This window comes from Carcharodon carcharias, chromosome 20 (genome assembly GCF_017639515.1).
Source record: "Carcharodon carcharias isolate sCarCar2 chromosome 20, sCarCar2.pri, whole genome shotgun sequence".
Taxonomy (NCBI): Eukaryota; Metazoa; Chordata; class Chondrichthyes; order Lamniformes; family Lamnidae; genus Carcharodon; species Carcharodon carcharias.
In genome coordinates this window covers 6,857,039-6,881,897 of record NC_054486.1, presented here as the reverse complement: position 1 = coordinate 6,881,897, position 24,859 = coordinate 6,857,039, and the positions used below count along the sequence as shown (strand labels likewise).

The 24,859-nt window shown below is 40.9% G+C and overlaps 2 protein-coding genes across 2 annotated transcripts; both read left to right on the top strand.

Moving 5' to 3' along the window:
* Positions 1-9,458: 9,458 nt before the first annotated feature.
* On the top strand, positions 9,459-13,625 carry LOC121292544 (actin, alpha cardiac muscle 1). The gene is made up of 7 exons (XM_041214653.1): positions 9,459-9,529; positions 10,483-10,624; positions 10,960-11,284; positions 11,681-11,842; positions 11,935-12,126; positions 12,730-12,911; positions 13,291-13,625. The coding sequence occupies exons 2-7, from the start codon at positions 10,496-10,498 to the stop codon at positions 13,432-13,434; spliced, it is 1,134 nt and encodes a 377-aa protein (XP_041070587.1). The 5' UTR covers positions 9,459-9,529; positions 10,483-10,495; the 3' UTR covers positions 13,435-13,625.
* A 9,565-nt stretch (positions 13,626-23,190) lies between these two features.
* Positions 23,191-24,586, top strand: gjd2b (gap junction protein delta 2b). Its single transcript, XM_041214779.1, has 2 exons — positions 23,191-23,261; positions 23,749-24,586. The coding sequence occupies exons 1-2, from the start codon at positions 23,191-23,193 to the stop codon at positions 24,584-24,586; spliced, it is 909 nt and encodes a 302-aa protein (XP_041070713.1).
* The last annotated feature ends 273 nt before the right edge of the window (positions 24,587-24,859 follow it).

The window sequence follows — 24,859 nt, the reverse complement described above, 5'->3', positions numbered from 1 at the left end:
CGTGGCACTGCTAGGGGGGTCTGCCTAGCTTTCCCAGGGGCAGACTGTGCCGCTGGCTCTACCTGCACAGCCTGGGTGGCATCCTTCAAGGGAATGATTGCACAAAGGTGCGTCCCCTGGGTGCAGCTGAATATGTTGAGTTTGTGCTATCCTCACATCACTGCGCCCAACTGAGATGCCACCAGGAATCCAAATTTCGACAGTTCAGGTCCTAGCAGTGCCTCCATTGTCCACTCTAGAAAAAGGGAGAGTGAAGCAGCAAGGTGGACCCTGCGGTCATGTTTCCTCTAAGCTGCATGGGTACATAGCCGGACAGTTTTTGGAAGTGTACTGAGCAGGAAACAAGCAGACCATGCACACGCAACGCTCCCTGTAAGATGCGCACATACATGACTGTGCCTCATCCTTAAAGGGCCGGCACTGTGCAACAGGAGGGAACATTACCCTGCAGCAATATTTTTAAAGGGCCAGGCACAGGTGACTTACATTTTCAGAATGTTTTCTGATGCAGTGTCTGGAAGTATTCTGGAGTGATTTTGGAAGTGCTCTCGTGAGCTCCTGTATTTGCCAAAGAGTGTTGCCACATTCTCGCAGGGAGGGCAGGGCAGTGGGTGACCTGTGTACGCAAAGACAGCAACAGCTTTGGGGGCAGTAGTGGCAGTGTCTCTGAGCCTGCAGCACGATAGGGAGATGGAGCAGAGAGGGATCACTCAACAAGATACCCTCTGCCAACTTGGTGCTGGGCTCCTCCATGCTCCTTGACAGTGACAGGAGGCTGTCTGGCAGACCAGGGGTGGCGCTTTATGAGTTGCTCTTGCAGAGGCTGGCATGGACGCAATGGGCCGAATGGCCTCCCTCTGCACTGTAACCATCCTACGGTTCTATTCAATGAAAACCACCAATTTAATTCGATTATCCAGAGTGTACAGGTCATGGTTAAATGACCGGCTAATTCCAGGGTTAGAAATTTAACAGTGGTATGTTACAAGTAATTCCCTGAAATGTAGGTCAGAACTCCTGCGTTAAGATAGTTTTGAATTTCCAAGCATGATCACTAGTATAAGAGCTTTCCTACTTCTGTACAAGCTTGAAGCTTTCTCTTCAGCTGTGACTTGCAAGACGTTTTGGATTAACTGTTCAACAACTGCACCAAAGCTTTCCTGACTGAATTGCCTGTTTTCGCTGGCTACTGTGTTGGGCAATGACAGGTGGTCAGGACAGCTGGTGTGCGTCAGAGACAATGTCTGGTAAGAGGCTTGGGTCTCACATGAAGACGCTACTGCTCAAAGGCTGAAATTGCACCACAATTGTTTGTACGGTTAGCTGGAAAGTGGTTTGTAACATGGCGAGCTAACTAGAATAACATCATTTCAATGACAAAAACAAAAAGTTGATCACTTTTAATGTTCCTTCTCGGGATGTGGTCATTCCTGGCAAGGCTGGCATTAATTGCCCTTGAGAAAGTGGCAGTGGATCTCTTTCTTGTGTGGCTGCAGGAAGACATAGTGAACGCACTTCCACAATATTGTTAGGTAGGGAATTCTGGGATTTTGACCCTACAACAATGAAGGAATGCCCAACATATGCCCATGTCAGGAAAGAATCTTCCTTGCAGCAGAGCTCAGGGGTGGTGGTGTTCCCATGAACCTGCCGCCCTTGTTCATTCTAGATGGTGGAGGAAATGGATTCAGGAAATGCTGCTGAAGAAACCTTGGCAAGTTGCTGCTGAGCATCCTGTAGATACTAAACTGTAGGCATGGTACGCTGGTGGAGGAGGGAAAGAATATTTAAACCGCTGGATGAGATGCTGATCAAGCAGACTGATTTGTCCTGTGTTGAACTTTTTGAACATTGGTGCAGCTGCACCCATCTAGGCAAGTGGAGGGTATTCCTTCACATTTCTAACTTATATCTGGTAGTAAAGAGGCTCTGGAGAGTCAAGAGGTGAGCCACTTACCTCAGAATGCCCAACCTCTGACGTGGTTATAAGCCACAGTTTTTATGCCACTGGTCCAGTTCAGTTTATGGTTAATGGTCATCTCCAGGATGTTGATGGTCAAGAATAAGGGTGATGATATCTTTAACATACATTAAAGGAAGATGGGCATTGACTGACACTTGAGTGGCACTAAAGCTACTTCCATTTACTAGCCTAAGCCTGGATGATGTCCGGGTTTGCTGCGCGATTGGCAAAGATTGGAGCTTTCTCTCAAAATTAACAATCTTTGCACCTACAATACATTGAAGGTCCTTTACTATAAACTGAGAATCAATACGTTTAGTGTGAAAAGACCATGGCTGGATAAAACCGAGCTCCGTTGTTAAAACCACAAAAATCCAAGATTGGATCAGACCACAAGTGGCTTTACCAAGTGTACGCTTTGGAAACTGCCACTTTATGTTCATTTCTGAAAAAAATATGCAAACATTTTGAAGAGTAGGTCTAAAGGCATTCTTTTGAATATCAGTGAATTCAATGAAATCCTGAATAACGAGATGAAACAGGACGACATTTATAATGACCCTTTCAAACAGTTGACTCTTCTGCTGTGCAGAAGTCTGATAACATAGCAAATGTCACAATCCTTGCAGGTTGCAAAGGCTGCAAATAACATTTAAAAATTTATTCTGGGGATAAGGGTGTCACGAGCAAGACTAGCATTAATTACTCACCCCCTGGTAGTTCTTGAAAAGGTGGTGGTGAGCTGTTTTCTTGAACCATTGAAGATAATGTTAGGTAGCGAGTTCCAGGATTTTAAAACAGCAACTTTGAAGGAAGCACAATATATGTCCAAGTTAGGCTGGTGTTTGACTTGAAGGGGAACTTGCCGATGATACCACTCCTATGCCCCTGATACCCTCATCCTTATTATTATCAGAGGTCACAAGTTTGTGATGTGGGTATGGAAGAAGACTTGTCAAGTTGGCAGTACTACACACTGCAGCTACGGTACACTGAGAATGAGAGTGAACGTTTGATGGACTAACAATGAAGCAGATTGCTCTGTCATGGGTGGTGTTGAGCTTCTGGTGTGTTGTTGGAGCTGCTGTCATCCAGGCAAGTAGAGATTATTCCATCACACTCCTGACTTATGCCTTGGAGGTGGTAAAAAGTGTCAGGAAGATATAATAATTTCCATAATGTTATTGGAATTTATTGTAAAATAGAGTAATAGTGGGATGTGTCTACGTGTCTGCGTGTGTATGTTTAAGACTTAATTGAATTAGAGGCAGCTAGTCTGGGTGCTTTGATGTAAGAAAAGAAATTAGGTTGAAATGTTAATTAGGTAAACATGGGGAAGTTTAGAAACATTGGTGTCAAGGGAACATTTACATTTTTAAATAAACCAGACTAAATTGTTTTCAAAAGAGGGAGTGAAATATGTCTCCTAGCCAGGCGAAGTTTAGAAAGAGTGTGTTTATTTTTCCCAAAGAATACTGGTAAAACTTAGTGCTAGGAGAGGTTTTTATTATCAGGAAGATAAAGTCCAAAGACATAGTGAAACAATGAGTATTTGCATTCAAAGGGAAAATATGTATAATGGAGTGAAAGCTGTGTGTAAGGGGAGATATTTTAAGATCTTACTAGTGTGAAAAGTCTTAGGCATCCAAGCCTCAAGCTGCTGTCTTCAAAGAACTGAAGTTAAGAAAACTCACTTTATATTTGACTTATTCAGGGTATTGTGTTTCTTTGCCCGGGTCTTTTAAAATCTGTGTCTTACTGTTGCCTTAACGAAAGTCTAACTGGGAGTTAGATTGATTAGGGGATTTAGAAGTTATCATAGTAGTAATTTGTAGATCTATGTATGTATTTAAAATCATTTCTCTTATTAATAAATGTTTAATTTAGTTTTATAAAAACCTATAAGACTTGGTGGTCTTATCAATGGGCCGAAGGGCCTCTTCTGCACTGTGATTCTATGATTCTCATTACTACTGAATTCAAGGCACACATTTCAAAATTTATAAAAACTGCAAAACAAGTTGTGTCACTTGTTTCAAGTTTCCCTTTGGGATTTGAACAGCTCAGCATTTAGTGTTGGCTGTGCCATGACAAAAGGCTTTGGGGAGTCAGGAGGCAGTGCAGGAATGGATATCTAAGCCAGTGAATGGCCAGTGAATGTTACATTAAAATCTATTCTCAAGGTAGTGCTAGTTATTGCTAGGTTCAGAGGTGATAAATCAAGTTGTTTCATTTTCTCTGAGATAAGTATTTTAGCACTTGGCACAGCTAGTTCACACTTCCATTTGAGTTGGAATTTGCTGTAGAAATAATGATAAGACGAACAATGTTTGCCATTTTTGATGTGGACATCAGGCAGCAATTTTTGGCAGCCACACTTGTGCAGTTCAACACAGAAATCCAGGAGTTGTTGTGGAAGTGTGATGCTCCTCCAAAAGCTCCCTGAAAACAGCATCTTGCCATCTGGCTCCCATTTCAAATACATTCCATGGAGCTGTTGTACTTAGCTCATAGATATGAACTAAATATGAGGGTTTGTCCATTCCAGTCTTGACAGGGTAACTCTTAATTACTGCCAAGCAACCTCTCTGACACTGAAAATTAATTTTTATAAATGTGGAGTCTTAGGTTTTAATTACATAGGGAATAAGAGCAGGAGTAGGCTATTCAGCCCATTGAGCCTGCTCCACCATTCAAACAGATGATGATCTACCTCTTATGCCATTTTCCCCCACAATCCCCAAATTCCTTGATGTCATTACTATTCAGAAATCTATCAATTTCTGTCTTGGGCTTGCTCAATGATTGACCTTACACAATCATCTGGGTTAAAGAATTCCAAAGATTCTCCACCAAGTTAGTTTAGAAAAATAATATATATTTTTTGTTTTCCTTTTTTGTCTCCTTTTTCTCTCTCTCTTAATCCAGTCTTTTTTTTCCATTTCTATAGAGGATACAAAAAACATTCCAGTAATAGCTGCAAATCAGGAGGTGAACAGGGGAAAGGAACTTGGTGAAATTGAAATCACTAGGGAAATGGTACTGAGTAAATTGATGGGAGCTGTGGGCTAGCAAGTCTCCAGGTCCTGAAGGACTACATCCTCGAGTCTTAAAAGAGGTGGCAAATGAGGTAGTTGATGTGCTGGTGTTAATTTTCCAAAATTCACTAGATTCTGGAAAGGTTCCATTAGATTGGAAAGTAGCAAATATAACCCCTCCATTCAAGAAGGGAGGGAGGAAGGAAACTATTGGCCATTTCGCTTGATGTCTGTCATGGGGACATTATTAGAATCGATCATTAAGGAGGTTATAGCTGGGGATTTAGAAGAGCTCAAAATAGAGAAGAGTCACCATGGTTTTGTGAAAGGAAAATCATGCTTAATCAATTTATTGGAGTTTTTTGAAGGAGTAACATGCAGAGGGGAAAAAGGGGAGTCTGTAGGCGTACTGTGCTTGGATTTGCAGAAGGCATTTGATAAGTTGCCCCATCAAAGATTATTACGGATAATAAAAGCGCATGGTGTAGTGGGTAATGTATTAGCATGGATAGAAGATTGGCTGTCTGGCAGAAAACAGAGAGTATGCATAAATGGGTCTTTTTCAGATTGGCAGGATTAGATGAGTGGAGTCTCACAGGGCCTCAACTTTTTACGGTTCACATCAATGACTTCGATGAGGGGAGTGAAGACATGGTGGTTACATTTGCAGATGACACAAAGATAGGTAAGAAAGTATGTTGTGAGGAGGATATGAAGAGGTTGCAGATGGATATAGATAGGTTGAGTGAGTGAGCAAAGATCTGACAAATGGAGTTTGATGTGGGAAAATGTGAAGTTGGCAGGAAGAACAAAAAAGCAGAGTATTACTTAAATGGACAAAGGCTGCACAATTCTGAGGTGCAGAGGGATCTAGGTGTTCTGGTACATGAGTCACAAAAAATTAGTATGCAGGTACAGCAAGTAATTAAGAAGGCAAATTGAATGCTTCCTTTATTATGAGAAGAATTGAACATAAAAGTAAGGATGTTATGCTTCAGTTATACAGGACATTGGTGAAACTGCACCTCGAATACTGTGTGCAGTTTTGGTCTCCTTATTTAAGGAAGGATGTCAATATGCTGGAGGTGGTTCAAAGCAGGTTTGTTAGATTGATATCTGGAATGAGTGGGTTGTCTTCTGAGGAAAGGTTGGACAGACTGGGCTTGTTTCCACTGGAGTTTAGAAGAGTGAGGGATGATTTGATTGAAGTTTACAAGATCCTGAACGGCCTTGGCAAGGTGGATGCGGAAAGGATGTTTCCTCTTGTGGGTGAGTCCAGAGCTAGGGGGAACTGTTTTAAAATTAGGATCGCCCTTTTAGGACAGAGATGAGGAGAATTTTTTTTCTCTCAGAGGGTTGTGCGACTTTGGAATTCTCTGCCTCAGAAGGTGGTGGATGTGGGATCATGGAATATTTTTTAAGGCAGAAGTAGATAGATTCTTGTTAGACAAAGGGATCAAAGGTTATCAGGGTTAGATAGGAATGTGGAAATCAATACACAAGAAGATCGGCTATGACCTAATTGAATGATGGAGCAGGCTTGAGGGGCCGAATGGTCCACTCCTGTTCCTACTTCTTATGTTCTTATAAAATAAAAATAAAATACTGCAGATGCAGGAAATCTGAAACAAAAAACAAAAAATCCTGGCAGGTTCTGCGGAGAGAGAAACAGGGTTAACATTTCATGTCTGTATGACTCTTCTCCAGAGTTAAAGAGTAGAAATGTGAAGGAATTTGCAATGTTTAAGAGGGGGAGGAGCAGGTGCAGCAAAATAGGTCAGGGATAGATGGGAGTTAGGGGGAAATTTGACAAAGATTAAGACAAAGGGAGTTTTAATGGTAGTGTTAAAGACTAAAGGAGGTGCTGATAGTGACATAAAGGTAAGATAGCAGGATGTGTTTATAGCAGAACAAGGGTGAGCGCTCTTCGATCCGAAGATAGAAACCGATCTTTCTTTCCCTCATTTTTATTTTGCTCTTTGTAACTGAATTGTGAATTCAATATTGAATTAAATATTCTAATTGACACTTCCTGGTTCAAACTATTACACTGCTTACTAGCACTTCTTCAGTCTGATCGGTTAAGGAGAAAGATTACAGCTGCTCCCCGGAGGCCGCTGCTCTTTTTGTCTCCCTAATTACGGTTAGTTCCAGAGCCAAACACTACTCAAAGTCTTTGGACAAGTGGCTCCCGGAGCAAATATAACTACACCGATTTCCCTCCTCGAGTGGTAACTGCTTTCAGCGAACTGCAGAAGCGGGGCACGAGGCCAAAGTTATTCGTTGCATTCCATCGAGACTTTATCACACAAATAGCAACCTTGCTGTACGAGGCAGTCTGTGCAACAGCTGGAACAACACATTAGATCTAATTCAGCGCTTCAGTTGAACTATCCCAAATATCCAAATATCTGGCGTCCGCAGCATCTCGCTTTACAGTCTGACTGTTAAAACCGAGATGAAGTCCTGCCTTGCTTTCGGTGATCTCTGACGTTCTTAAATTAGTTTTGAACAGGAAACTTAAAATTTATTTTTTTTAGACAACCTTGAAGTGCTGAAATATTCTGAGAGACCCCTGTGTCTCCCGCCCTTTGACTGTGTCACCCTGCACTTGGGATTTAGCTTTTTGACGGGAGAATTCCGCGTCTTTGGAACTCAGAGAACACGTTTTATCTGCCAATGAACAGAATATGGTCGGTGCCACTTTATGTACCATTGGCCCTCACACAGTTCCAGGCTCAGGACATTCCTATCAATTGCCCATCCAGATTCATGTTTTAAAAGCAAGGGAAAAATCCAGGAAGGAATCTGTCCATTTTGTTCGGCCCTGGAGCGATACGACTGTTGCACTGTTACAGCACATAGCTTGATATTTCTCAATCTATAATAGTGATAGAAATGGAAATATAATTACGTAAATTGCTCCCACTTAATATCATTTGTTAGAGGCAAACTCGGAATCAGCTAATATCAATAATTCCATGGATCACTCTAGTCATTCCTTCAAGAAAATTCAAGGTTGCCTTGGTGAAACCATCTGGGATCCCCAATCCCCTCGGAGCCTTCCCTCCGTGTGTCGGGAATCGCGTAACCTAGGAAATTCCTCTTATACTTTTCTATTTTTAGTTACTGAACAGTTCAGTCAACACGTCTGTAGCTTTAAGCCGTTTCAGAACAGACCACCCCACACACACACAGCTAAGAATCGAAGGCACTTACAGTACATTGCTATGGAGATGCCTATAGACCAGTTTATTAAAGCAGTGATATGACTATTATTTGCCATTATGTCTGATATAAACTCCTACTTGTTTCAGAGGTGGGGCTGTTCATAGTTTCTTTCTGGTGTTCCCGACAGTTTCATCCTCCTGTGCTAATATGTTGTTAACATCACGTGGCAATCAATGCAGCCTAGTTTAAATGGAGATTACTACTACATAAGTGATGTATTGTGTGTGTGTGCACATACATGTATTATATATGTACATGCGTAATACGTGTTTGTATGTGCACACAGATATGTGTACATACATAATACATGTACTTATAATACATGTATGTTCGTACATAATACGTGTATGTACACATATTGTTTGTATATACATATGTAATGTATGTACACATATATTTTATATATGTCCACACATGTATTATTTGTACATACATGTATAATGTATGTACGCATATATTATATATATGTCCATATATGTATTATTTGTACATACATGTATAATGTATGTACACATATATTATATATATGTCCATGCATGTATTATATATGTACATACATGTATTATATGTATGTACATAAACTTACACAATATAATACATCCAATATACACTTGTACAATGTACATGGCATGTTTATATGTTGCGCTACAGTGGCTGCTACAATAAACGCGCCAAATCAGAATTTGAAAAGTGTTAGAATCAGAGTCATCCCAAGGTCCTGAGCTGAACACTGTCTAGAGAAATGTTGTATTTGCGCCATTCACATGAACATCCGATTGTAAAATGTAATGTAAATCAAGATGGTCGCGGGAAACATGTGCCTCTGACGGTAACCCGCTGTGGCGCTATTACTAGCCCACGAGTAATTGACTTTACGGCGCTGGCTTTTTGGGGGGGCTTGCCCACGCATTCCCACCCACCTTTCGGCATTTACGGATGTTTTTTAGTTGCAATTCCCTATTTGGCCACCCCTTTGATGTTTCTGCGCGGACCGCTGCAGATTTGCGGGCTGCGGAAGACGCTGTCCTTACATGGGCTCAGTTTGGAACGGCGGGGTCTGTGCACACACTGTTGTCTGTTCTCCTCTATGCCGCCGCTCTCTCCATTAATGGTTTCACCAGGGCTCTGTGGCGCGCAGGCGACCAAATAAGGACAAGGTCTCGGGCTGTCCCTGGGTGGGGGCGGGTGGGAGGTCTATGTTTCAGCAACACATCAGGGAATATAAATTCTTGCCTGCCTCTCAATTAATCTCCGACTCAGCATCGCAGAGGAACGGGTGACTGAAGGTGCTGCTCTGGTAAGTCCCCTAAAGCCTATCTAAACCAGGGAGGGTGAGACAAGAGAGTAGAGCGCTCTACGATCGAAACGCTACAAACTTGTGCAGCTGCATTATTTTTTAAACGAACTGGTTTAAGTGGAATTTCAGAGTTTAAAAAAAAACGAATAACTTAAACTAATGAAGCGGGTGAACGGTTCTTGGACACACCGCAGCTAATCTGCAAAACTTACCCCATGCAAAAAAAAAGGGAAAATTACAGTTCTCAATTTATTTTCGCCAAATATAATTTAAGCGTTTTAGAAATATTCTCTATGAATCTCGGCATTGCTTGTTTTTTTTTTTGTCCCCCCACCCCGTGCCTTGCTATTACTTATTCAGGTGTCACCAGTGGACCTTTCAAGGTTCCAACTAAGATTTTAATATTTTTGGTAAAGAAACTAAAAGCTGGCCAGGTGTAACAGGGGAAAGGTTATTGGCTGTACCAGTACGACGGAGCAATGAGAATTTAAGTCGAGTTGAACCTGGGATCACTATTTTCTGAGTGTAATTTGTAATAACCTGTGAAACAGTGAATCCAGCACAACTTAGCCCGGACTTCATCCTTTGCTTGCTCTGCAGTCAGAGATATATGACATCTGGTATTATAGACAAATAAATGCAACCCAAACAAGCCTTTATGGAAACAACTCAAAGATAATTACAAACCCGGTGTCAATATAGCTTTAGAACTTACAGCTTTATTTATTTTTAACTACAGTTTAACGGCAAACAGCACCTAGTGCTAGGGAAATGACTTGGCAGTTAAACCACTTGAATAGCTAAATGTCAGGAAAATAGGAATTATTCATTTAGAAATTATCGGCGGTAGCTGCTTTGGAGTCCATAACACGGTCCAGGAATGTGGCACCTGTCCTACAGTACAGTCCCCCTGTCTCTGATGCTTGTTTCATCACTCTTGGCTCTTTTTGTAGATTCCAGATCACCATGTGTGACGACGAGGAAACCACCGCCTTAGTGTGTGACAATGGCTCCGGGCTGGTGAAGGCTGGATTCGCTGGAGATGATGCCCCCCGAGCCGTCTTTCCCTCCATCGTCGGCCGCCCACGCCACCAGGTACCCACGTTCTTTCACCCTCCACTAGACGCCATTACGAGTAGGTAGCCTCATCTTTAGTGAAATGTAAAACTTGCCAGGATTTTGTACACTCAACTTTTACTCAACTTTAGAAGCTTTCCCAACTTGAGACACTCAAACTTTACCATTTCTAGGGTCTCCGACGTTGTACTCTTAAACTTTTTAATCAAGTAGTAAAATTTGCTCTTTAATGCTTATGCGTTTGGTCTGCAACAACAATTTATTCATTATCACCTTATAGTATAGACTGAACAATATGAAGGTAGAAGCTGGTTAATGTTCAAACAGTTAATGTATCTTTTTATACATCATAGGGTGTCATGGTAGGGATGGGTCAGAAGGATTCCTATGTAGGTGATGAGGCCCAAAGCAAAAGAGGTATCTTGACCCTGAAGTACCCCATCGAACATGGTATCATCACCAACTGGGATGATATGGAGAAGATCTGGCACCACACCTTCTACAACGAGCTCCGTGTGGCACCTGAAGAACACCCTACACTTCTTACTGAGGCTCCTCTAAACCCCAAAGCTAACCGTGAGAAGATGACACAAATCATGTTTGAGACTTTCAATGTTCCAGCCATGTACGTCGCTATTCAAGCTGTCCTATCTCTGTATGCTTCCGGCCGCACCACAGGTAGGCACAGAAATCCCAGATGATGATGCTTACTGACATGACAGATGCTTCAGACAGTCCCCTGAAATTACAGGACTTACTTTGAAATGTAAGATCCAGGAACCAGTAGAATTTAAAGAATATTGATTTCACATATTTTTAAAATTATCATCCAAAATATTACTGCATATTACTTTTATTTAACAAACAATGATAAGCCTTATCAGTAATTCATCCATACTGAATATACTGCTTCTGAATTTTGTATTACATTGATGGAGATACTGAAATATAAAATTGATCTATTATCATTACCTGAGAAATGCTGAATCTGTGATGTGAAGGTGAGGTCATCAATGAACTTTTGGAAATGTGATTGGAGAATAGCAGTTCATGATATCCATTCGGTTACTCTAGGTATTGTCCTGGACTCTGGAGATGGTGTCACTCACAATGTCCCAATCTACGAGGGTTATGCTCTACCTCATGCCATCATGCGGCTGGACCTAGCTGGCAGGGATCTCACTGACTACCTCATGAAGATCCTTACCGAACGTGGCTATTCCTTCGTGACAACTGGTATGCAGCTACTAGTTTACTTAGCACACCACATTATCTGTGTTCTGAAATTCAACAAGGGATGTCTCAATGATTTCCTTGTCTGTCCACAGCTGAGCGTGAGATTGTCCGTGACATTAAGGAGAAGCTGTGTTATGTCGCCCTGGACTTTGAGAATGAAATGGCTACTGCAGCCTCTTCATCTTCTCTGGAAAAGAGCTATGAATTACCTGATGGTCAGGTCATCACCATTGGTAATGAACGTTTCCGTTGCCCTGAGACCCTCTTCCAGCCATCTTTCATCGGTAGGTATTCAGGTTTATTCATATTGAATACACCATTTATGGATTTTGTATGACTTTGATAGGCACTCTGAAATATAAATATTACTGTCCAGAAAGTCTGGTTGTGAAGGATAAAACAGGAGTTGATCTTTACATACTTTTATAAACATTTATTCACAGAGATGTACATTATAAACATATACTTCCTAAGCTCAGGCTCCAATTCTCATCTGTTCCTATTTATAGGAGACTAAGTGAATCCCTAGTGAATACCCACCACCTGCAACCAGTTCAGTGCAATTAATATACAACTAACAGCCTACACCCAATACCTAAAAACGTCCAATCATTCCAGTCAAACTTCTCTAATGAATTAAAACTTGCAGGTAATACATGTAAATCTATGATAAGAACCTACTGGTGGAATACGAGCAATTGGAGGTCAGATATCAATTGATTGAGTGGCCATCTGGCAACAGATGTCTCATTCTGACTTGATGTGTATTAAACCTGAACAGGTGTGGCCTGTTGTTTTCTCTCCACTTGTATGGCATAATTTTTATCTTGCCTGCTTGACAGTTTTCATTCATAATGATTGTATGACTTGGTCTATTCTTAAACCAGGAATGGAGTCTGCTGGTATTCATGAAACTACATATAACAGCATCATGAAGTGCGATATTGACATCCGTAAGGATCTCTATGCTAACAATGTCCTGTCTGGTGGTACCACCATGTACCCTGGTATTGCTGACCGTATGCAAAAGGAAATCACTGCCCTGGCCCCCAGCACCATGAAGATCAAGGTAACATATCTAAAACTGTAATAAAAGAAGTGGATGCAAAACCATTGTGCATTCTGCTTGTAGTATATATAATTGTAAAAGATACTCTGTTCTTACAACAAATGCTAATTTAAACAAATTTATTCCTTAATCATCTAATTTTGATAATTCTCTGTTATTTTATAACATACTATTACCGTACAATTTTAAGATTTCTAAAATATTCCTGTGCTGCAATGTATAAAGATAGACTTCAGGTAGAATTGCTTCAGTGCATACCAGTGCTAATGACCAATGCTAATGACCTTCAGTGCATACCAGTGCTAATGACCAGTTCTAATGACCTTCAGTGCATACCAGTGCTAAGGACCAGTGCTAATGACCTTTTCTCATGCTTCAGATCATTGCTCCACCTGAGCGTAAATATTCCGTCTGGATTGGAGGCTCCATCCTGGCCTCCCTATCCACCTTCCAGCAGATGTGGATCAGCAAGCAGGAGTATGATGAAGCAGGTCCATCCATTGTCCACCGCAAATGCTTCTAAACATCATGATTTTAACTTACTTGGAACTCAGGTTGATAAGGTTGTGCCTCTGGTTACTTTGAATCAACAGGCCATTGGGAAATACAAAATAGTTTCAAAACTATTTTCATTGTACAGTTTGTTTACACATGTGCAATTTATTTGTGACAATAATATTTATTGATCAATGAATAAAACGAGACTGGAACTTGCAACTTTTGAATAGTGTCTAAATTGGGGTGGTGGGGAGGGGGAGGAGTTGGCAGTACATGGAGGTGATAACACGAGAGATATTTGATGGGGTCTATTTACACCTCAACTTTGGTGTCACCACCCAACTGTTGATTTTACAGGTAGCCTATACATAGGGGGAACATCTCTAATTGACTGCAGGGATCCTATTCCAGCTGGCTTCAGGGAGAGATTTGAATCTGGTTTCAGGCTGCATTCACTCTTTAGCTTTAACACCTGTGAAGGAAACAACTTGAATCATAACTATATAATTCCACCCTTGCACTTCAGGTTTAATCCACATAAGCAATTTTAACTCAGCACCAACACTAATCTAGCTCTGTAAATCCAGAGTAAGGGCCTGTGCTGACTCCACAGACAAGTGTAGTGGGATGCCCAGGAGATGGTAGATTCACACCAACTACTTTGACAGGAGGCAGAGATGAAATCCAGTGATTTTATATTTGGGTTACAAAGTGCTCAAGGGGTCAGTTTGACTATGTACAGTGCAGGAATTCTTCACCACGTTAATTCCCTACACACACTTCTAAAACATTTGAATGTTTAACTGTTGGGGTAGGGAGTCCTGCTCACCCACATATCCAGCCATACACAAAACAATTCCAGTTCCAAGCAGGCAATGTAAACCCCAATCACTGATATTGTCTAACACCACTAAATGAGCAATTTGACCAACAATTTTGATGTGAATCAAACACTGAAATATGAAATAAAAATAAAAATGCTGCAAAAACTCAGCAGGTCTGGCAGCAGTCTACGAAAGGAGAAACAGGGTTAATGTTTCGAGACTAATATGACTCTTCTTCGGAACTGGAGAGAGGTAAAAATGTGATGGGTTTTATGCTGTTGTAAAATGATGGAGCAAAATGGAAGGCAGGGATAGATTAGACACAGGAGAGATTAAATAACAAAGATGTCATGGAACATAAGACAGAGGGAGTGATAATGGTAGTATTAAAGTCTAAAGCTTTGGTCCAGAGTATGTGTTAACAGCAGAATAAAGGTCAGCACTATCTGAAAGCAGTATGAAAGCACTGAAATATGGAAGTACTCCTGTTAACTCTTTACAAATGGACATTGACATACTGTGTGTAGAGCCTCGATATATATTGTGATCATTTTTAATACTTCAGATTTGAAGCCATTGAGCAGAAGCAAAAAAGACGCACTAAAGAAATACCATATAAGAATAAGGAATGTGAAATGGCACTCCTCCTGAAGGTTAATATAGAGACCAATATTGGCTATTAGGGAAAATCAAGTGCTAGGGGCAAATTAAGTTGAACTAGAAGACATCCACCGAATACTCTGAGTCTGCCTGTTCTAAGTAAATATGGGATCACCAAACAAATGACAAGGAAGGCAAATATTAAAGTTGCCATTGTCTTTTGGGGGATTTAATTTTGACCTTAGATAAGTTTCCCACTGATTCATTTGTAAAATGGATAACTTTAGACATGGTGAAACTTGTAATGAGGTTACCAACTTTCCCAATAATTTCAATTCTTCTTTATGCCTGTTAGACATAACATATTTTAGATTCATGAAGCTATTCCTAAAATTTATAACAGCCTTAGATAAAAGAATTGTTGGTTAGCTCAGTTGGCTAGAGTATGGTGCAGAATGATGTCAACGGTGTGGGTTTGATTCCCTTAATGGCTGTGGTAGTTCATGGAGGTCTGCCTCCTTGCCTTGCCAATGCTTGAAATTGAGTGATGCCTCTCAAGCTACATAACCACATTGCTGTCTAACAGAGAGAGATGCCTATGATCCCTTGTGGACTATGGTTCATTACAGATAAAACAGTATGAGTACCATTCATATTGCATCAGTTCAACTAGATGAGCAGAAATGGAAGCTGACATTTCATCATGTAATACATGCTAATCCTGGGCTTTTCATTTCCATTGATAAAACATGGCTTCTCACAGGAATAATCTCAAGTATATGCTGTGATCCCTAATAACTTTCTAATCTCTGGAACATGTGTGATAAGTCACGCCAGTCTTTTCAGAAAGGTCCATTTGGCAGTGTTACAATAAATACCAGCTGCACCAGGATCTAGAGTGGTGCGGACATGTTCCAGCAATAACAAAAAGGGTGCCCTGGAAATCAACTGGTGCATTTTAAGCCATATCAATTGAGCATTGCACTTTTCTTTTTCAAATAATTTAGGATGAACTTTTCTCTTCATTGTATTTCCTCTTTAGTTTTGATATGCCAGTTATGTTAGAGTGAAGTTTACATGTAAAAGCATTCAAACCAGATGCAATGTCAGGTTGTATAGATTGGAGGAAATGCAGACAGCAGTGAGGGATTACAAAGCAGGAACTGATGCAAATTACAGTGTAAAAGTAAATTCAAGCTTAATGTTGAGGACTGGAATTATATCCAAAGTAAAGGCATTTGTTTAATATAAATAGTTATTAACCTATAAAATCTGTTAGAATTGAGGACAAATCATACAATAATCTGTTGTGTTTTAGATCATTCTTTTCTTCATGGAGAGGATTTTGGGTTTGAGTTATCTGTAAGGATTTTGTTTTAAAATAAAACAGGTTCAAAAAGAAAGTCCACGGGCTCCAAGAATTCAGCATGTGAACTGAAGGCAAATGGGTCAGGTTTGTAGAAATCACAACTAATAAAAAGGAAATTAATTGTCACATTTCAGGCCTATTAACTATTCATCTTGAGAATAGCCTCCTTATCTGAATCGAATAGTGGAGGTTGTTTTATTGATTAACCTCGATGGGAAGGAAATCACCATCTTAGCACTTTCACCTGGCTGGGGGCATGGAGGGACAAAAGGAACAGCTAGGTAATAGGATTGCCAACCCTCTGGTATTGTCCTTCAGTCTCCATAAATTAAAGATTAATCTCCAATCTCCTGCGCCAAATAACCCAGGAGAAAATTTATAAGGCATTAAAAATGATGAGTTTTAAAAGAAATTCTTTTGAACATTTTTTTGTTTACCAGCTATATAACTAAATATAAGATTGATAAAAGGCTTAACTGACAGTCAAGAATCATTCAATCAAGTAAGAAAGAACCTTTTCCCTTTCCAATTGATGTGGGAAGAAGATGCCCCAGGACCTGGACATGCCAAGGCACGCAATGGTGGGAGTGTAGGGTGGGATGTTTTAAGGAAGGAGGTCATGTGATTAAATCTCTCAGAATATGTCCAACCAAAGTTGGCAACCTTACTAGGCAGTGAGCTTTGAGTCTATGGAACAAGATGTCAGTTGTGTGATGAGTGCAGGTTCATTGGGCAAGATTCTATCTCAGTCATAACCAACCCACTTGCAGAGAATTAAAGTCGGGCCCATATCATCAAGAAAGAACTGGCTGGGGAGGAGATTGCATCTACAAGATGTGGGTACTGAGTAACATGTCACACTCAATGCAGCCACCTGGATTAGTTTAAATAGCCTAAAAGAATTGGAATAGTGTTTTCCAAATTTTTTTCCATGAATTGGCCTTATGTTTTTCACCTCAGCTGGGAGAGTAAAAAGAAATCTCTTGACTTGATCTCTTGCTGGCATCACAACAGTATGGAAAAATGGACTGGCTGATCTTTATCTGAATCTAAAACAGAAAATGCTGGAAAAACTCAGCAGGTCTGACAGCATGTGTGGGGAGAGAAACAGAGTTAACATTTCGAGTCTTTATGACCCTTCTTCAGAGCTAAAGAGAAGTAGAAATGTGATCAAATTTACACTGCCATTAACACTCCCTTTGTCCTTTTGTTTATGACATCTTTGTCAATCTCTCCTTTGCCCCCACCTATCGCTGGCCTTCTATCCAGCTTCACCTGCTCCAACCTCCCTTAGACAGTATGTATTTCATCACATTTTTACTTCTCTTTGGCTCTGAAGAAGTCATACATAATCAAAATGTCAACCCTGTTTCTCTCTCCACAGATGCTATTAGACTTGCTGAGTTTTTCCAGCATTTTCTGTTTTTGTTTCAGATTTCCAGAATCTGCAGTATTTTGCTTTGATGTTTATCTGGTTTCAAATGATTATATATGCTGTGAGCTCTGGAGGATGACACTCTGGGAGGGGCATTAGAAGAGATGAGTTGAAGTAGAAAGTTCACCTGGCCAAGAAGAGGGCCCAGAGAAAACAGAGGCCAGCAAATTTTGCACCTTCTTAGCTCACTGTCATGTTGCCATGCCAGAGTGGGGATCCTGAGCTGCACAGACGATGTTTAATACAGGATTGGCAACCAAGGTGCAAACCATTGTCTCCCAAGATGGAAGGCCACTAAAGAATGTTTCAAAGAAATAAGATCCTTCAAGATATAGGCCTGAGGCCCTTAACTGGAAGCAAAAATATACGATGGCAATGCTGCTTGCAGCTAGGTTTTGCCAAAAAGAAAGCAAGCTATCCAACAAAAGGGATAAGCTGCAGTTTATTTGAATCAATCAGCACTGTCTTCACATACAGTATAAACTGTTGTCTTCCCCTAATATTGGTATTCTTGCTAATGTCCTGATGAGTGCAAGATGGAAAGCTTAGATGTATCTCTTTTTTCAGCAAACTCAAGCAGTTTGCTTTATCAGTTAATCTATATTTCACTTACCTATGAAATAACGTAGCTAATCATTCATATCTGGCCTCATTTCATATCCTGTTTTATCCATATACCTTTAAAGTGTTTGGAGAAGCACCTAAGGGCACATGTCAAAGACAAGAATATCCAGTTCTGATCACAAGGCCGGTGAAGGGTGTGGGTGGGTGGGTGTCTTATTGTTACTCGCCTGGGCTATGCTTTTCCAAAGTTAGATATTGGACAATGTGGTCACATCATTAAAATGTAAGATGCTCAAAACATTATTGGAATGACCAGTACCACTGCATTTGAGAGAATATCTAAGGCAGATCCAAAAGTTGTAAGAATCACCAAATGCATGTCTACATGTAATGCACTCAGAACTTTGTATCATCATACATTGTTATTGTTAAAATACTCCTGCTGACACAGCAGTGAAATGTTATTTGGTACAGATGCAGGATCATATGGAAAGGAGATGAAGCATAGTATAATACCCCCAGGAAAGGGTTGGGTTTTGACAAACTCTTAAAGCTGCTATCTAAACTGATGGATGAGACAATTTATTTATATTCTTATGTTTGACATAATCCAATTACACAGAAGGCTCAGTCAATATTTTAATGCAATCAGAGTTTCTGTGGTATAACACTACTGATGGGGGAATTGGCCCATTTTTCAGCCCTATAATAATTTCTAATCAATCATGAGGCAATAAAAAGATTTTTATTTGTTGTATAATTGTGATTAAACCAATTATTTTGCAAGAGCATCACTCAAGAATATCAGTTGTCAGGCAATATAACAACCAGTTAGAATCTAACTGATACTAGGATTATTTTTGGTTTCAGTGCAGAGAGATCAAAATAATTGATTGATTTAAATGGTAAAAGTGACACAGTGTTTTAAAAGTGAAACAATGTTTTAAAGATGATCCCATAACAAGAAAGAACTTGCATTAATTTAACATCTTTCATAATCTCAGCACATCCCAAAATGCTTCATACAAACATAAACATATGAAATAGGAGCAGAAGACTACTCAGCCCATTGAGCCTGCTCTGCTTTTCAATAAGATAATGGCTGATCTGTTTGTGTTTTGAGTTCTACTTTCCCATCTACCCTCGATGACCTTCAATTCCCTTGCCTAACAAGCATTACTGATTTTTGACATGTATGCTAAAGGCATTAGTGACTGATAAAAAGGTCCAGTACTGTAATTTTCTCTATAATTTGGAAAACACTTAGAAACTGATCTGACATGAAAGACAAAATTATAGCAATTTAATTGGTGTATTTTAGGAATTCTTCAGCCTTAAAGAAATTAACAAACACCAGTTTCATTTTTTTTAACGGGGGTATAATGGTAATCAGATTTTATTAGTTTAAAGCTTGTGACAGATACTAATCTCAAACCTGTATGTTTTACTCAATTTATACTGCAGAGCTCAGTTTCAGGAGGTCGTATCCCTTTTAAACTGTCTGGTTGCAGTTGCAAATCTGCTGCACAGGAGAAAGCTCTGGCTCTGTGTGATTGCACAAGTACAGGATTCCTATCCTGCTTAAATCTAAATACTTTGGTGGGTGGAGGGTGGGAGTGGTGCAGCGGGGGGTGGGGGGGTGGTGGTGGTGGGTGGAGGAGGAGGTGACACAGAGGCTGGGTCATCTCATTCTAAACATTTAACTCAGCTCTAGGTATATTTATCAGGTGTCTTGAAGATGTAGCAGATGCACTTTTCAAATCTAGTTTGACACAGTATTGCAATGAAATACCATGTGGCATCAAACCCCAATGTCCTGAGGATACCTGACCCAGAGGATGCCTCATAGTTCCCTCTGTGTAATTAGATTCAGGTTAATTCCGAATTTATAAAGCAACATTCCCATTGCAGCCTAAGTAACATCAGAAATGTTCAATAACATTTAAAACATCGCTCAGCAAACTGAAAAGGTTTTCACAAGGTCTACTGGACATTCTGGGTGCTTTGACATTGTCACCTTGTATCAGACTGTAATAATACCATGTTTAATACACAGCCTGGCCAGTGTGAGACTGCCTGTTAGAGGTGGTCTTGTATCTTGAAGAGAGATTTTTATGCAGTGAGTTGTTATAATGTAGGATGTACTACCACCTGAAAGGATGGTGGGAGCAGATTCAATCACTTTGAAAAGGGAATTAAATTTATACTTGAAAAGAAAATATTTGTAGGGTTGTGGGGCAAGAGGAGGGGAGTGGTTCCAATTGGATAACTCTTTCAAAGAGTTGGTATAGCAATGATGGGCCAAATGGCCTTATTCTGTACTGCGTGATTTGATGTACACTAGCTTCAGAAAATGAATGTATGCATCTAACAGCTTCAGAAAATGTGCTTTCATACACACCCAGTAAAAACAAATTGCAAATAGACAAGGCAGTTAAGTACTATCAAAGGACATATAACATCACACCACTGTATGTTAATAAACACATGGGTGTTTTTGTTGATATTGTACTAGTTGTACTATGTAAAAGCAATCAAAATTTGAAAGATCCAAAAGAGAAATACAAATAATTAAAACACATGACACGTCATCCCCCAATAATCAGAAATGGGGTTTGAAATGCCAACATTTATTTAGTTCTCTATCAGATTGTCTTCACACATGAATCTTTTCAGATTATTGTTGACAAGACATGTTTTATTTAATTGCATTAAATTAGATTATTTGCTTAGTATATTCCTTGCTTTACAAGCATGGTCCATCGAGAATGTTTAGGCAACAATTTGGAATTAATTTTGTTTGGGGATTTCTAATACTGTCTGATTGTTCTTGAGGAAGATGCTTTGTAACTTTATGTAATTTTCACATTTGTGCCAACCTGTTTCAATCTTTCCCCCAAACTTGGTGGAGATGGAAAGTGCACATGGAAGTGCAGTAAAGTTTCCTTTAGTGTTTCTGTATCTTCGACTGAGATTGAAATTCACCTTAATGTTTTGAAGCAATGGGATGTTAAATTTTACTCCGTTCAGCATATTAAAAATTAAATCAATGGGTAGTAACACCAACATTGGATGAAATGTCTTACATGGTTTATAAAGATGGAATTGCCTTAGTTTCTCCATTCAGATACCCACACCATTGCCTCATAAGGTAACAGATACCCATGGACACCTGTGGGCATGCAGAGACTTCCAGTGGGAGAGTCTTGATCAGGAATCAAATAGCACTAAATAGTTTCGATAGATTGTCAAGCTTATTTTGCCATTTGTTCTGGAAATTTAACCAATATAAATGGAGCCAAGTAAAAAAAAACAGCAGGTGCTGAATATATGAAATAAAGACACGTTGGAAACACTCAGCATGTTGAGCAGCATCTGTGAAAAGAATTAACAAATGTAATCCTTCATCCAGGAAGAAGTAACACCGAAAAGGTTAACTTGTTTGCTCTCTCCATTGACGCTGGCTTGAAAAGAAATCACTCCTGGTCTGCGGACGTCACTGACAAGGTGTAATATTTATCACCCATCTCTAATAACCCTTGAAAAGGTGGTGAGCCTTCATCTTGAACCACTGCAATCCGTATGGTGAAGGTGCTCCCATAACACTGTTAGCCAGGGAGTTACTGACCCAGGAGTGCACTATCTATCCAAATCGGCATAGTGTGCTATTTGGATGGGAACTTGGAGACGAACCGAACTGCTAAGCATTTGCAGCATTTTCCATAAGTGAAACCAATCCGTAAAAAATCTTATAATTAAATAAAAGCAAAATAGTGTGGTTGCTGGAAATCTGAAACAAACACAGGGAATGCTGGAAACGCTCTGACGGTATCTGTGGAGAGAAAGACCGGAGTTAACGTTTCGAGTCCGTATGACTCTTCTTCAGAGTTAACAAGAAACATTGTCTCTTCCGTAAGAATCTTAGCCTGACGTATATTTGATAGGAGGAGAATGTTAATGTAGCCCATTGTCTTTAAGGGTTGTTGTCGTGTTCTGGTGGAATCCAGAAAAATGGCAATATTCGATCAAAGTTCATGTGGTGGCGATTTGTGGTTAACTGTTGTGTAGAGCGGTGTCCAACATATACACTCGCGCACTGGCCCCACCAAACTGTCAGGTCCGCGGGTTACGCTGTTTTTACAGTTTTACCTGGCCTCCCTCCCCTGTTTAACTTAGGGGAGTCCACAAGGGCAACATCCTGCAGGAGCTGAAAAATCTGCGTCCAAATCAGAAAACACTGGGCAGATCAAGCAGAAATGTGCGGAGAACGCAAGTGATAGTTCCTGCTCAGAACCGAAACTGGGAGAACGCTGACTGATTTTTTTTTTAAGAGCAGCACCTCCTTAGATTTTAATATCGATTTTTTTTTTAAAAGAAAAAAAAATCAAATTCAAACCATTGTTGCTGAAGGAATCGCCGTGCTGGTTCCATGGACAGATGCTGCCTGATCCAGCAGAGTTGTCTCCAAGGTTTTACTGTTTTGGATTTGGCTTTTGACGATTTATATTTCTAACCTCCCGGTCGCACGGCAGGTATTTCAATGCTCTGAGATTACAATGGAAATTTTGCTGCGAATTAATCCGCCCTGGGATATTTCACAATAATGAAAAACGAGAAAATCCTTCTTCATTTAGCTGATGTCTATGTTAAAAAAAAAGAACCTGCTTGTGCGTGACGCAGGAGGTAAGTATTTAAAGGAAGATTAAAGCCCTCATGACTCTAAGTACCATCTTCCCCCATTCGGACCGCTCCAGCCTCCTGTCAAAAGCGAGCGAGATTATGTTAATCGGCAGGGCTGGAGAAGAGGAAGAGAGGCTCTGTGTGGAGGTACCATTGCGTTGGTGGCGTTTCTCCCGGCCGCGTTCAGTTCGGAGCTAAAGCCACCCTTTGGCAGGTGTCTGTGCCGTCTGGTTGACAAGCGGAGGGAGAACCCCAGCAGAACGGCCGGTTGTCTCGCTGTAGTTCTGCTCCCGCCGCCGATGCACCGAGATGGGAGAATGGACAATTCTAGAGAGGCTGCTGGAAGCGGCCGTGCAGCAACACTCCACAATGATAGGGAGGTAAGAGGATTGCTAAGATCTGCAAAATCAGCAAACGGACCCTTAACGCGGCCAAGTCAGTTCGCGTGTAGCATTCATTCTGAAGAGTTTAATCCATTATTATGTATCCATAATGACTGTTAGCTTTGCGAGCATTTCAATCCAGGTAGCGGAGCGCCTTAAATCCAGGAAATTTCAAAGGTACCTTGTAAACAAACAAACCAGAGAGGGTAAAAGTAAATATGCGTTTGGAAGCCAATGGGGTTCGCCCGTGTACCAAGAACCTTCCGCGAGTCTTTGCTGGCAAATGTGAATGTTTACAGAGTTGCGTAAAAATTAGCCTCTCCTCGAAGTTGTGTCGGTGGATGGTTTTCAATCTGGGAGGGACCCGGGGTAGAGAATGTGTTTGGGTGGGTGGGTAAAAGCAGGAGGGTCTCGCAGAACTACCTTACAGTTACCAAGCCGGTTGTGCCACTTCCACCTTCTGTTTCTCTATCCCCTCTCTTAGGATTTTGCTGACGGTGGTGGTTATCTTCCGCATTCTGGTCGTGGCTATTGTCGGAGAGACGGTGTATGATGACGAGCAGACTATGTTTGTCTGCAACACTCTTCAGCCGGGCTGCAACCAAGCGTGTTACGATAAAGCTTTCCCCATCTCCCACATACGCTACTGGGTGTTCCAGATCATCATGGTGTGTACCCCCAGCCTCTGCTTCATCACCTACTCGGTCCACCAGTCCTCCAAGCAGCGGGAGAGGCAGTATGCCAGCGTCTTCATCACAATGGACAAAGATAAGAAGAGGGAAGACCATAAGATTAAAAATACAATTGTGAACGGCATTCTTCAGAACTCGGAAAATCCGATGAAAGGGACCCAGGCGGACCTTTTAGAGGTTAAAGAAATGCAGAACTCTGCTGCGAGGAACAGCAAAATGTCGAAAATACGGCGGCAAGAAGGGATTTCCCGTTTCTACATCATCCAGGTTGTTTTCCGAAATGCTTTGGAGATCGGGTTCCTCATGGGGCAGTATTTCCTCTACGGATTCAACGTCCCGTCCATGTACGTGTGTGACCGCTACCCGTGCATTAAAGAGGTCGAGTGCTATGTGTCCAGGCCCACGGAGAAGACCGTGTTCCTGGTCTTCATGTTCGCGGTGAGTGGACTCTGCGTGGTCCTGAACTTGGCGGAATTGAATCACCTGGGTTGGAGAAAGATCAAAACGGCGGTGAGAGGGGCACAGGAACGGCGGAAATCCATCTATGAGATCAGAAACAAGGATTCGCCGCACAGGATGGGGGTGCCGAACTTCGGCCGGACTCAGTCGAGTGACTCGGCTTATGTGTGAGGTTAACCCTTACCATTTCCTCGCCATGGTAACATTCTATGGAAATGAACAGAGTTTACCAGGGATTGACTCTTTGGCTACAGTCTTATTGTCTTGCCCCAGCTGCCAAATGGAATCGATTCACTTCGTCCGGAATATCAAGTTGAACACGGTACTTATCCGCCTTGTCCAGAGATGGCAACAAGTAACTGCCATGCTCGCTCTCACTTATTCTGTTGTGCATTTTAAAACGTGTAAATAACTCTCTCGAAAGTTTTAATTAACACAAGTTAA

Bases quoted from the DNA above. Each gene is read 5' to 3' on its own strand.
- LOC121292544 (XM_041214653.1), top strand. From the start codon at position 10,496: ATGTGTGACGACGAGGAAACCACCGCCTTAGTGTGTGACAATGGCTCC. The intron at 10,625-10,959 runs GTACCCACGTTC...TATACATCATAG, and splicing joins TCGGCCGCCCACGCCACCAG to GGTGTCATGGTAGGGATGGG. The intron at 12,127-12,729 runs GTAGGTATTCAG...TTCTTAAACCAG, and splicing joins CTTCCAGCCATCTTTCATCG to GAATGGAGTCTGCTGGTATT.
- gjd2b (XM_041214779.1), top strand. From the start codon at position 23,191: ATGGGAGAATGGACAATTCTAGAGAGGCTGCTGGAAGCGGCCGTGCAG. The intron at 23,262-23,748 runs GTAAGAGGATTG...CCCCTCTCTTAG, and splicing joins CACTCCACAATGATAGGGAG to GATTTTGCTGACGGTGGTGG.